Here is a 13,386-nt window from a genome sequence, read left to right on the forward strand (position 1 = left end):
GCTTTCAAAATTATATTGCGAACAATCGCCCAGTTCCAAGTCTTCTGGGTCTCCTGATAAAGAAGATGAGAACCCCTGCTTCCTGACTTGTTTATGTAATACATTCCAACCTGAACGAATGGGTGTTAGAAGGATGTAGTTAGTCACAATGTGCTGAAATGTTTTGAGAACATCGTAGATTGCTTTGAGTTCTAAAAGATATAGATAGAAAAACTGGTTCTACAAGACTATTAACTTTGAGTGCGAAGACTATCAACTTTGAGTGCGAAGACCATCCAGATAAACCTCGCAAGTGTAGGACGACGAGTGCATGGTCAGAAACTTCCGATATGGAGGTTGTAGAACAAAACCACCTGGGAAAGCAAGGAAGAGCTCATCCACCAGTACAGAGATTATCAAAGTGTAGTGTGATAGGTCAAGAGTTTGAGACCACAGAGTAACATGCACCGTGGAAGCCACGTGGCCTAGGAGTACCATAAGATATCTGACCAAGATTGATGGGAGAAGATAAGTCTGCTCACAAAGCAGAATCAAATTTTGTTGTTTGCTAAGGGAAAAACACTGAAATAAAAGGTGTGTAGCAGAGCTCCGATAAATCGCAGATTTTAAGAAGGTCGAAGTTGGGATTTGGGAAAAATGATTTTGAATCCTCACTGCTGAAAGAAGAGAATTATGAACTGAGTCACTGCGAGGTTGGATCATTGATGAGGCAATCATCCAGACAGGGAAAACCTGGAGACCCTGCGTCTGCAATTCTACTGCCATTACAACCAGGTCCTTGATGAATACTCTGGAAGAAGATGTGCAAGGCCAAAAGGCAGGACTATATTGATAATGGTCTGCGCTATCTGAAATCTGAGTAATTTCCAGAAGGTCAGAAGCACTGGAATGTGAGAAGAAACTTCTTTTCAGATCTAGGGGGCATAGTCAGTCGTCGCGATCTGAGAGGGAATATAAAGTTATCTGAAGCAGCATATGAAACTTTTCCCCCCAGTGAAAATTTGTTCAGGCCCCTGAGATCTAAAATTGTCCGTAGACCTCCATTCCCTTTTGGGATGAGGAAAACCTGGACGTAAAAACCCCAGTTCTCTTTGAGAAGAAGGGCTACCACCTCTCTCTCTAAGAGACACCTTGAAAAGAGACTCTCTTGGAGATCTGGAGGCATAGTGATTAGTGAAGAAAAAGTAATTCTAAAAAAAAAAATATATATATATATATTTAAAAAACAAAACAAAAAAGAAGATGTAGTGGTCTCCTTCCCTAAAGCCACTCCCAAACCTCTGAGCTTTTGGAATCAAAAGACAATGGAGTAAAAGTGTGGCGAATGTTCATTAAGGAACAGATATAAGGAAAAAGACTTAAGTAAATGGATGCCTTCTAGAAGGTACTGTATAAACATTGATGGAACAGTGGAAGACATGTTGAAAAAAAAAAACCAACAACACCTGATTGATCCTGCTTCGAGAATAAAACAGTGGAAGGTGCTAAAGGGTGGGAATCTAACTTATAGGCTCTACACTAGTGTTCTTCAACCGCCGGTCCATGGACCGATGTTGGTCCGCAGAAATAATTATTTTATTTCCGCCAGTCCATTGGTGTAAAAAGGTTGAAGAACACTGCTCTACACCCCTGTGAGATCCCATCATTTCATTTATAATTATATTGAAACAGGAAAGAGTCACCTTATAGGTTCTATGCCCCATGGTGGAATCCTGAAGCAGTCACAATTCGTTTGATGCCTACTGAATACCATGTGGAGGAATCTAACTTTACAGACTCTACGCCCATGTTAGATTTTTCCTTAGATGATGGATAAGCAGATATAACCTGATACATACTAGGTAGGAGAAAGGATCGAGAGATATGATGAAATTCCTGTAGATGTTGAGAAGTAAGGAATTCATCAAAAGAAGGCAATTTCCAAACAAGATGCTTTCCATAGCAGGAGATATAAGAAATTATGATTTGGCACTCTGATCGCCAACATGGAGTACTGGAACAAGAGACATCCAAATGTGCCCATAATGCCCCTTTCAGGCACTGGTGGCACTGAGGTATAGAGTCTCGATGTATGACTACCTCCCCTCTGGGAGGCGGTCTTATGTATGCACTCGATGCGAGGAACTGGAGGGCCTGAAGAAGCAAGTCCGACTCCTAGAGGACAGAATACTGAAACAAGAAGCACTTCGAGCAGTGGAAGAGGAGGACAGAGAGGCTGAAAACTTAATGACAGAGGAAACCGTTTAGAAAGAACTCCATTATAGAAGTTCATCGAACAGGCATACAGGGAAGCTGTGGAAAATCACCAACAACAGTGGAGCTGCCAAGATACACCTACAGTGAGTGAGGACCACCTGGAGGACACCCACAAGGAAGACGAGTCCGGTGCAAGCCAACGCCAGGATGAGGGAAGATAGAAGTGCACAGAGGACACGGACCTATGGCTGGAGAGATGGTCATACACCAGGGACACGGATCTGCGGCCAGAGAAGAGACAAGAGAAGATAGAGAGGACAGCAATCGTTGACGGCCACATTGCAGGAGGAAGACAGGACCAGCTGGTGACTTGCCTTCCAGGAGCCAAGGTAGAAGAAATACTGAGCCGCATCGATAGGATCATCGACAGCATGGAAGAGGAAGATATGGATGTGGTGATCCACGTGGGGACAAACAACAGGAGCAACAGGAACTACAGCAGGGAAGGACTGAAGGACCAGTTCCGGATGCTAGAAGGGAAAATGAAGACCAGAACGCTGAGGGTAGCGTTCTCAGAGATCCTGCTGGTACCCAGGGCCGAAGAGAAGAGGCAGACAGAACTGCAAGCAGTCAACACATGGATGAGGTGCTTGTGTGAGGAAGAAGGATTCCACTTCGTGCACAACTGGACGACGTTCTGGAGGAAGAGCAAGCTATTCAGGAAGGATGGACTCCACCTCAGCAGAGATGGAATGAGGCTACTTGCAAGCAACATCAAGAAATAAATTGAGAAGTTTTTAAACTAGGAAGAAGGGGAAAACCGACAGTCTACCAAGAGTCGATGGTTCGGAAACCAGTATACTCAGAGGATATGGGGCAGAAAGATAGCGGGGAAGACTCACTGGATCACAGGCAAGAAAGAAATCCTGATGGATCGAAAGGGACACAAAAGGGAAGGAAATACAAGAAAGTAACAAGCCGCAAACTCAAGTGTATGTATACGAAGGCAAGGAGCCTAAGGAATAAAATAGGGAAATTGGAAGCTATGGCACAAAAAGATAACCTTGACATCATCGGAATCATGGAAACATGGTGGAACAAGGAAAACATCTGGGACATTTGCTACCGGGATACAAGCTATACCACAGAATAGGTCAAAAAGATGAAGGTATTGCCCTATACGTCAACAAGGGAATTGAGTCTATAGGAGAGAACACGCCGGAAACGAAAAATAAGATAGAGTCTCTATGGGTCAAAATTCCAGTAACAAATGGAAGAAAAACCAAGATCGACATCTACTACCGACCCTAAGGGCAGTCCGAAGAAACTGATGGAGAAATGATGGACAAGATTAAACGCAACTGCAAGGAAGGCAACACAGTTATCATGGGTGACTTCAATTATCCGGGTATAGACTGGAACCTAGGCACCTCCAGCTGCAGTCAGGAGACCAAATTCCTGGATGCTGTAGGCGACTGCTTCCTGGAACAACTTGTCAAGGAAAATACGAGAGGAAATGAAATTCTGGACTTAATTCTAAATGGACTATGAGGACCGGCGCAAGGTGTAGAAGTAGAAGGGACACTGGGAAGCAGTGATCACAATATGATCCGCTTCAACCTAGACACAGGGGCAAAACATTGATCCTGAACGACTGCCACGGCAATGAACTTCTAAAAAGGGAATTACGAAGGGATAAGATTCAAGGTGGGGAAGAAGATTAAGCAGAGGCTAAGCACAGTAAAAACGCTAGAGCAAGCATGGTCCCTTTTTAAGGACAGCCACCAAAGCGCAAAATCTATATATACCGCATATCAACAAGGGATCCAGGAGGAAAAAGAACAAGGAACCAGCGTGGCTCACTGTAGCGGTGAAGGAAACGATAAGGAATGGAAAAGATCAAAAACAGACAAAAACTGGAAAAAGCACAAACAACAACAAAGCAGGTGCCATAAGGCAGTAAGAGGGGCCAAAAGAGACTACGAGGAAAAAATAGCCACAAAAGGCAAAAAACTTCAAGCCGTTCTTTCGATATATTAAGGAGAAACAACCCGCAAAGGAAGTGGTGGGGCTGTTGGATGGCCATGGAATAAAGGGAGTGATAAAGGAGGACAAAGCCATCGCCGACAAACTGAACACATTTTTTGCATCTGTATTTACCGAAGAGGATATACACAACATACTGGAAGCCGATAGCCTATACGCAGGAAACGAAGACGGGAAACTGAGAGGGTTGATGGTCAGTCTTGAAGAGGTATGTAGGCAGATTGATAGGCTTAAAAACGATAAATCCCTGATATCGGATGGCATCCATCTGAGGGTAATCAAAGGAGCTATAGCTGAACTGCTTCAACTAATAGCCAATCTGTCAATTAAATTGGGAAGGATTCCAGAAGACTGGAAAGTGGCGAATGTTACGCCAATCTTCAAGAAAGGTTTGAGGGGAAATCCGGGAATCTATAGACAGGCGAGTCTGACCTCAGTACCGGGAAAGATAGTAGAGGCGCTGATAAAGGACCGCATCATTGATCACCTTGATGGACATGATCTGATAAGGACCAGCCAGCATGGCTTCAGCAAGGGAAGATCCTGCTTGACGAACTTGCTACACTTCTTCGAGGGAGTAAACAGGCAGATAGACAAGGGTGATCCAATCGATATTATCTATCTGGATTTTCAACAAGATCCCGCATGAATGACTACTTCAAAAAATTGTGAGCCATGGAATCGAGGGTGACTCATGTGGATTAAAAACTGGCTGGCGGATAGGAAACAGAGAGTGGGGGTAAATGGACAATACTCAGACTGGAAAAGCGTCACGAGTGGAGTGCTGCAGGGTTCGGTGCTTGGACCCGTGCTGTTCAACATATTTATAAATGACCTGGAAATTGGTACGAGTGAGGTGATTAAATTTGCAGATGATATGAAGTTATTCAGAGTAGTGAAGACGCAGGAGGATTGTGAGGACCTGCAACGTGACATAAACACGCTCGAGAAATGGGCCGCGACATAGCAAATGAGGTTTAACGTGAATAAGTGTAAGGTGATGCATGTCGGTAACAAAAATCTTATACACGAATACAGGATGTCCAGTGCAGTACTTTGAGAGACCCCCCAGGAAAGAGACTTGGGAGTACTGGTCGACATGTTAATGAAGCCATCCGCGCAATGTGTGGTGGTAGCGAAAAGGGCATACAGAATGCTAGGAATGATTAAGAAGGGGATTACGAACAGATTGGATAAGGTTATCATGCTGCTGTACCGGGCTATGGTATGCCCTCACTTGGAATACTGCGTCAAGCACTAGTCGCTGTACATGAAGATGGACACAGTACTACTCTAAAGGGTCCAGAGAAGAGCGACTAAAATGGTTAAGGGGCTGGAGGAGTTGTCTTACAGTGAGAGATTACAGAAATTGGGCCTCTTCTCCCTTGACAAGAGAAGACTGAGAGGGGACATGATCAAGCATTCAAGATAATGAAGGGAATAGACTTAGTAGATAAAGACAGGTTGTTCACCCTCTCCAAGGTAGAGAGAATGAGAGGGCACTACCTAAAGTTAAAAGGAGACAGATTCCGTACAAACGTAAGGAAGTTCTTCTTCACCCAGAGAGTGGTAGAAAACTGGAATGCTCTTCCGGAGGCTGTTCTAAGGGAAAACACCCTCCAGGGATTCAAAACAAAGTTAGACAAGTTCCTGCTGAACCAGAACGTATGCAGGTCAGGCTAGTCTCAGTTAGGGCACTAGTCTTTGACCTAAGGACCGCGGCGGCAATTCTTATGTTCTTATAAATATAGTGAAAGAAAGTCTTTCAGTAGAAGATTTAGCCGTTGGTGGACACTGGTGTGGAGACTTTTCCAAAGGAGTGTCATAAGCCTCTGTTGTAGACTCAGCTCAGATGAATCAAACTGTAAATCAGGATATGAAGGCCTTGGTGAAGAAATGTGTCGAGAAGATCGATGCTTACTTCGAGTCCGGTACTGGTATGATTCAGTAGTAAGAAGTATGATGCGAAGCTGTTTTTCTTTTCAAAGAACAGAAGAGTCCGATGCTTTCTCTTCAAAGTATGCAAAGAGGAGCGATGCTCATTGAACTGTTGATGAAGAATTGGGTCAGTGGTGAGAGGATCGTTGACGTCACTCCAGAGAACCAGCTGCAGTAGGACCTGGTAGGAGTCGATAACTGGGGTAAGCAGTTTTCATGTATCACCCAAATTCCTTCAGAATAGCGTATCAAGCTGCAACCAGACGCAAAGCACCAGTACCTCTGGTTTATCTGCCGGTACCATTGGTGCTGCTGCTTGCCCCAAAGAGGGTGATCTCAATGAAGATGCACACCTCGAGGTTGAGGCAAGCTGATAAGTGGTCATCGCTGCTTGGTCAGCATCAAGAGACTTGATGCAAAAGTGACCTGCTACGCTGGCTAGGAAACTGTGAACTGGCTTATCAGTGGAGCGATGTCTTCTGACGCTGACATCAATGTCTTCGATGCTAAGTCTGACAGATACCCATGCCAGTCCTGAACAATCTTTCCTGTTGAAGTTTCTGGCTGATTATCGAACATTCCTGCAGGGTAGCACACTGGGCACAAGTTCCACCTGGTGTTCTGGGCAAAGAGACTGGAAGCACCAATTGTTAGAAGAGAGATTGGCCTTTGGGCACCTGCAGCACTTTTTTTATTTTCAAGTCCTATAACGGTCTGAAAAGGTCAAAAAGACCATGCCAGCCAAATTGATGGTTAAAGAAAAATGAAGGACTCGACGATCAAAGCCCCCCGAGGAAAAAAGAGAGAATAAAATATGTTCCTCTTTCACTTTTCTTTTCTTTCTTTTTTAAAGAAGTAAACTTAAAAATAAGTTAAAAATAAAAGAAAAAAAAGTGTGAGCAGGAAGGCAAATGGCAAAAAACTGAACAACATTCAGAGACACAACTTCTTAGCTCCGCGGAAAACTAAGAACTGAGGAACCACAAGCCTGCGTCGGGCAGGAAGGCACTCGCGCACGCAGGGTGCAGGCAGTTCGCAAACCTTCTTAAGTTCTTAAAGTGGCAATGCACTTTTAAATCTGTCCGTACCAGGACTCCTTGGATGACATTACCCACATGTGAGAATATGCTGCCTGTTTTGTCCTGGGATAACAAGTGCATTAACATTTGCCAAATGACTTCAAAAATTCACATTTCAAGTAAGTGATAATAACTAAACTACCTGAACTGGTGCATCTCTGAGTATGTCTTTCTGCAAAGTTTGTATCAATCAAAGCATAACTATACTGGTAGTTTTGATATATTACACTCTTAAAGATTGCTTGCTTTCTTATTGGAAACAAGGCTCAGTTTTGATTCTACAAGCTTACATTTGGGGGCTGATTCTGTAATGAGCGTGCCGACTGTAGGCGGCAGTAGGCATTCTACTAATATCTGGCAGCCAATCGGGATGCACGTTCTTTGAAAGAAGCTCCGCGAGGCAAGACGCCTACACTGTAGATGTTTTGTCGTGGGTCTAGGGAAATGCATAGGAATACCTAAGCTCACTCAAGACCTAAGCTCACTCAAGACGTGGTCATGGTTTCACTCATAAGTGGCCTTGGGCGAGTTTAAATGTCACTATGACCGACTGAACAATCTGCATGCGGAAATGCAGTATCTTCAGAGCCGCAGTGACTGACTTGAGATCTAAAATAGATCTGTAGTCATCTAGGCCTTTCTTTGGCAAGATGAAATATATGGAGCAGCAGCCCAAGACCAAGTCTTTGTCTGGGATCAGTCCTATGACTCAAAGAACCAGTAGTAGTGAAAACATATTTCCTCCTATTGGTTTGAAAAATATTTCCCTGTAATTTCATGGAGTGTCCCCTAGTCTTTGTAATTTTTGATGAAGTAATAAATTAACTTGTATCCGTTCTATACTACTCATAATTTTGTACAATTCAATTGCATCTCCTCTCAGCTGTCTTTTTCCCAAGATGAAGAGCCCTAATCTGTTTAGTCTCATCTTTCCTCATACAAAAGGAGTTCATCTCCTTTATCATCTTTGTCTTTCTTCTGTGAATCTTTTCTAATTCCGCTATCTGTGATTGTATGTGATGATCTTAAAGTGGTCAAACAGGTTGAAAAGATGACAACAAAAGCTATAAGGATGCTAGAGTGCACAGGGAGAGGTATGGCCAGTAGGAAAAAGGAGGTATTGATGCCCCTGTATAAGATTCTGATGAGACATAAGAACATAAGTATTGCCTCTGCTGGGTCAGACCAGAGGTCCATCATGCCCAGCAGTCCGCTCACGCGGCAGCCCATTAGATCTAGGACCTGTATAGTATTTTTCTATCTATACCCTTTTATCCCATTTTCCTTCAGGAATTTATCTAATCTTTTCTTGAACCCCGATATCGTGCTCTGTCCTATCACACCCTCTGGAAGCTCATTCCAGGTGTCCACCACCCTTTGGGTGAAGAAGAACTTCCTAGCGTTGGTTCTGAATCTGTCCCCTTTTAATTTTTCCGAGTGCCCTCTCATTCTTGTAGTTTTCGAAAGTTTGAAGAACATAAGAACATAAGAATTTGCCCCTGCTGAGTCAGACCAGTGGTCCATCATGCCCAGCAGTCCGCTCACGCGGCGGCCCTCTGGTCTAAGACCAGCACCCTAACTGAGACTAGCCCTACCAGCGCACGTTCTTGTTCAACAGAAACTTGTCTAACTTTGTCTTGAATCCTTGGAGGGTGTTTTCCCCTATAACAGCCTCTGGAAGGGCGTTCCAGCTTTCTACCACTCTCTGGGTGAAGAAGAACTTCCTTACGTTTGTACGGAATCTATCCTCTTTCAACTTTAAAGAGTGCCCTCTTGTTCTCCCTACCTTGGAGAGGGTGAACAACCTGTCCTTATATACTAAGTCCATCCCCTTCAGTACCTTGAATGTTTCGATCATGTCCCCTCTCAATCTCCTCTGTTCGAGAGAGAAGAGGCCCAGTTTCTCTAATCTTTCGCTGTACGGCAGCTCCTCCAGCCCCTTAACCATCTTAGTCGCTCTTCTCTGGACCCTTTCGAGTAGTACCGTGTCCTTCTTCAGGTACAGCGACCAGTGCTGGACGTAGTACTCCAGGTGAGGGCGTACCATGGCCCGGTACAGCGGCATGATAACCTTCTCTGATCTGTTCATGATCCCCTTCTTTATCATTCCTAGCATTCTGTTTGCCCTTTTTTGCTGCAGCCGCACATTGTGTGGACGGCTTCATCGACTTGCTGATCGGAACTCCCAAGTCCCTTTCCTGGGAGGTCTCTCCAAGTACCGCCCCAGACATCCTGTATTCGTGCATGAGATTTTTGTTACCGACATGCATCACTTTACACTTATCCACGTTGAACCTCATCTGCCATGTCGATGCCCATTCCTCGAGCTTGATTATGTCACGTTGCAGATCTTCGCAATCCCCCTGCGTCTTTACTACTCTGAATAACTTTGTATCATCCGCAAATTTAATCACCTCGCTTGTCATACCTATGTCCAGATCATTTATAAAGATGTTAAAGAGCACGGGTCCAAGCACCGAGCCCTGCGGCACCCCACTGGTGACGCTCTTCCAGTCCGAGTATTGTCCATTTACCCCCACTCTCTGTTTCCTATGCTCCAGCCAGTTTTTAATCCACATGAGTATTTCACCCTCAATTCCATGGCTTGCAATTTTCCGAAGTAGTCGTTCATGCGGAACCTTGTCGAACGCCTTCTGAAAATCCAGATATACAATGTCGACTGGATCGCCCTTGTCTATCTGTCTGTTTACTCCCTCAAAGAAGTGCAGCAAGTTCGTCAGACACGATCTGCCTTTGCTAAAACCGTGCTGACTGGTCCTCATCAGCCCGTTTCCGTCAAGGTGATCAATGATGCTGTCCTTTATCAGTGACTCTACCATCTTTCCCGGTACAGAGGTCAGACTCACCGTCTGTAGTTCCCCGGGTCTCCCCTCGAACTTTTCTTGAAGATAGGTGTAACATTCGCTACCTTCCAGTCTTCCGGAATCTTTCCCAATTTGATCGACAGATTGGCTATTGAAGCAGTTCAGCTATGGTCCCTTTCAGTTCCTTGATGACCCTCGGATGGATGCCATCCAGTCTCGGGGATTTATCGCTCTTAAGCCTATCAATCTGCCTACATACCTCCTCTAGACTGACCGTCAATCCTGTCAGCTTTCAGTCTTCATTTCCAGCATATAGCCTGATGGGTTCCGGTATGCTGTGTACATCTTCTTCGGTAAATACAGATGCAACAAATGTGTTCAGTTTGTCAGCGATTGCTTTGTCCTCCTTTAGTGCTCCCTTTATTCCATGGTCATCCAACGGTCCCACCACTTCCTTTGCGGGTCGTTTCCCCTTAATATATCGAAAGAACGGCTTGAAGTTCTTCGCCTCCTTGGCTATTTTTTCCTCGTAGTCTCTTTTGGCCCCTTTTACCGCCTTATGGCACCTGCGTTGATGCTGTTTTATGCTTGTTCCAGTTTTCATCCGTTTTTGACCTTTTCCATTCCTTAAATGAAGTTTTCTTGTCTCTGATCGCTTCCTTCACCTCTACAGTAAGCCACGCCGGTTCTTTGTTCTTTTTCCTCTTGGATCCCTTATTGATACGTGGTATATATATATTTTGCGCCTCGGTGACTGTGTCCTTAAAAAGGGACCAAGCTTGCTCTAGCGTTTTTACAGTGTTTATCCTCTTCTTAATCTTCTTCCCTACCATGAGTCTCATCCCTTCATAATTCCCTTTTCGGAAGTTCAGTGCCGTGGCTGTCGTTTTGGACCGATGTTTCTCCCCTGCGTCCAGATCAAAGCGGATCATATTGTGATCACTGCTTCCCAGCGTCCCTTCTACTTCTACATCTTGTGCTGGTCCTCGCAGGCCATTTAGAATTAAGTCCAGAATTGCATTTCCTCTAGTATTTTCCTTGAAAAGTTGTTCCAGGAAGCAATCGCCACACCTTCAAAAAGATATAAAAAGGATGGAGTTGGTCCAAAGGAAGGCTACTAAAATGGTGCATGGTCTTCGTCATAAGACGTATGGGGACAGACTTAAAAATCTCAATACATATACTTTGGAGGAAAGGCGGGAGAGGGGAGATATGATAGAGAAGGCATAGGATGAAGTTAAGAGGTGATAGGCTCAGGAGTAATCTAAGGAAATACTGTTTTACAGAAAGGGTGGTAGATGCATGGAACATTCTCCCGGTAGAGGTGGTGGAGAAAGAGATTGTGTCTGATTTCAAGAAAGCCTAGGATAGTCACGTGGGATCTCTTAGAGAGAGGAAGAGATAATGGTTACTGCGGATGGGCAGACTGGATGGGCCATTTGGCCTTTATCTGCCATCATATTTCTATGTTTTTAGATACAGCCAGAACTGAATGCAATATTCAAGGTGAGGTTGCACCATGGAGTGATACAGAGGCATTATAATATTCTTGATCTTATTTACCAGTTCATGTCTACAGGTGGCACTTTAGCATGTAAGTTACAGTATTCTGACATATCCATGACCCTTCACCTGTGAACTATCCCCCTCTTTACATTTACTGTTAAAGGCAACTGTGCATGTAAGTTGTAGAATACCCAGGGTATCTGGTACAAAATTTTAGATTGTGAGCCGCTAGGAACATAGAAAGTACCTAAATATATGTAGGCAAACCATTTTGGCTATACTTTATCCTTACACATATTAACTGTAACAATCATGTGTGTAAATGCTGGTATTCAGTAACTTACATGTGCAATTGGCACTTAACTTTAAGGCTTATAGGCTGAATATCACTGATACATGGATAGTTTTGGGATGCCACCTTAGCCCTGCCCCAATGCCTCCCCTCCACTACACAGATAGTGGCAGAGTGGTTAAACAAAATTTTCAGCCCAAACTTAGCAAATTTCAGTTATATTTTGATCTTGATACACTGTTCATAGGTGAACTTTCTGAGCAGTTTACAATTTAATAAAGTGTAAGCATAATAGAATAGTCAACAAAATACAAGTTTTGATAGTAAATGGATTTCTAAAAGAAATTAAGAGAAAAAGTTGAAATTTTGATAGATGATAGGCTATAAGCTTAATGGATGCCAGTAAATATTTTTAAAAACCTGACATGTTTAAGCAAAATCTGTTTTTGAATAGAAGTGGTATATACTGTATGAAAAGAAAATAAACTAATAAAAGCAAAATGTTTTGTTTTATGGCACAACTAGACAATTTATGGCACAACTAGACAATTTCTAAATCAAAAATCACACAATTTATCATTTCCACCTGCCAAAAACTTTCAGTGGCCTTCATTTCCTATTTCTACCAGAAACATTTGAAGATGTAAGTAAGCTAATGATGTAATGCTCTGCTGCATGCTTAGATCATTACATAATCTTTATGAAATTTTAAAGAAAAAAATTGGCATTAGCACATCTGTATTACTTACAAAGATATCTAGGATAATAGACTTTAAAACAGTTGATGACAAATCGAACGAAATCCATGTCCTAAAATCAAATTAAGAGATCATAAACATTTGACTTGTAACATCTAGATTCAGTGTTAGAAAGAGATTAGGGTCTTACCTTGCTAATATCTTTTCTAATAGATAGGTGTGTCATTCTGGACAGTAGGGTACTCTCCCCATGCTCGCGAGTCATGCATAAGGTATCCATTCCAGGTTTTCAAATCCTTCTCCTTCTGCTGTCCCCTTCAGTTTGTACCACAGCAGGCACTAGCCCTATATAGGAACACATAAGAAGGAAGGGTACGGGGAAACTCTCCTAACTACAGATCTGTTCTGCCATGAAAGTATAACAAACATGTTAAACATTTTAATTGAACAATCAAAACACTGAAACAACCATACCAATCAGAAACATCTGTGGAGCTCAAAATTCCCCCAAGATTATTCTTCATACCCTTAAGGTCTGACCAACATAAAAATCTCTGTTTTGACTTGAACTTCCTGACTGTAGACAGGCGAAGTAAATACTGACTGGGTGAGGTTTCAGAATGACACACCTCAGTATCTACTAGAAAAGATATTAGCAAGGTAGGAATTTAATCTCTTTTTCTAGTGCAATAGGTTTGTCATTCTGGACAGTAAGGACGTACAAAACCAGTCCCAGAAACCTAGAGTGGAACCTCTGCACCTGCTCATAACACTGAGTACCCAAGATGGTGTACTCCTGGGCTGCC

General features: G+C 43.3%; 1 protein-coding gene across 4 annotated transcripts in view; it reads right to left on the reverse strand.

Annotated features, from left to right (window-relative positions):
• Positions 1 to 13,386, reverse strand: part of MOSPD2 (motile sperm domain containing 2) — a 144,700-nt gene that overhangs the window by 88,589 nt on the left and 42,725 nt on the right. For all 4 annotated transcript variants that reach the window (XR_004539875.1, XM_033948688.1, XM_033948687.1 and 1 more), the window contains one exon: positions 12,632 to 12,692. Coding sequence is in view for 3 of the 4 variants with exons in the window: in XM_033948688.1 (XP_033804579.1) it covers positions 12,632 to 12,692 (61 nt within the window). In the remaining variant the exon portion in view is untranslated. The remainder of the gene's footprint in view (positions 1 to 12,631; positions 12,693 to 13,386) is intronic.

This window comes from Geotrypetes seraphini, chromosome 6, assembly GCF_902459505.1.
Source record: "Geotrypetes seraphini chromosome 6, aGeoSer1.1, whole genome shotgun sequence".
Classification (NCBI taxonomy): Eukaryota; Metazoa; Chordata; class Amphibia; order Gymnophiona; family Dermophiidae; genus Geotrypetes; species Geotrypetes seraphini.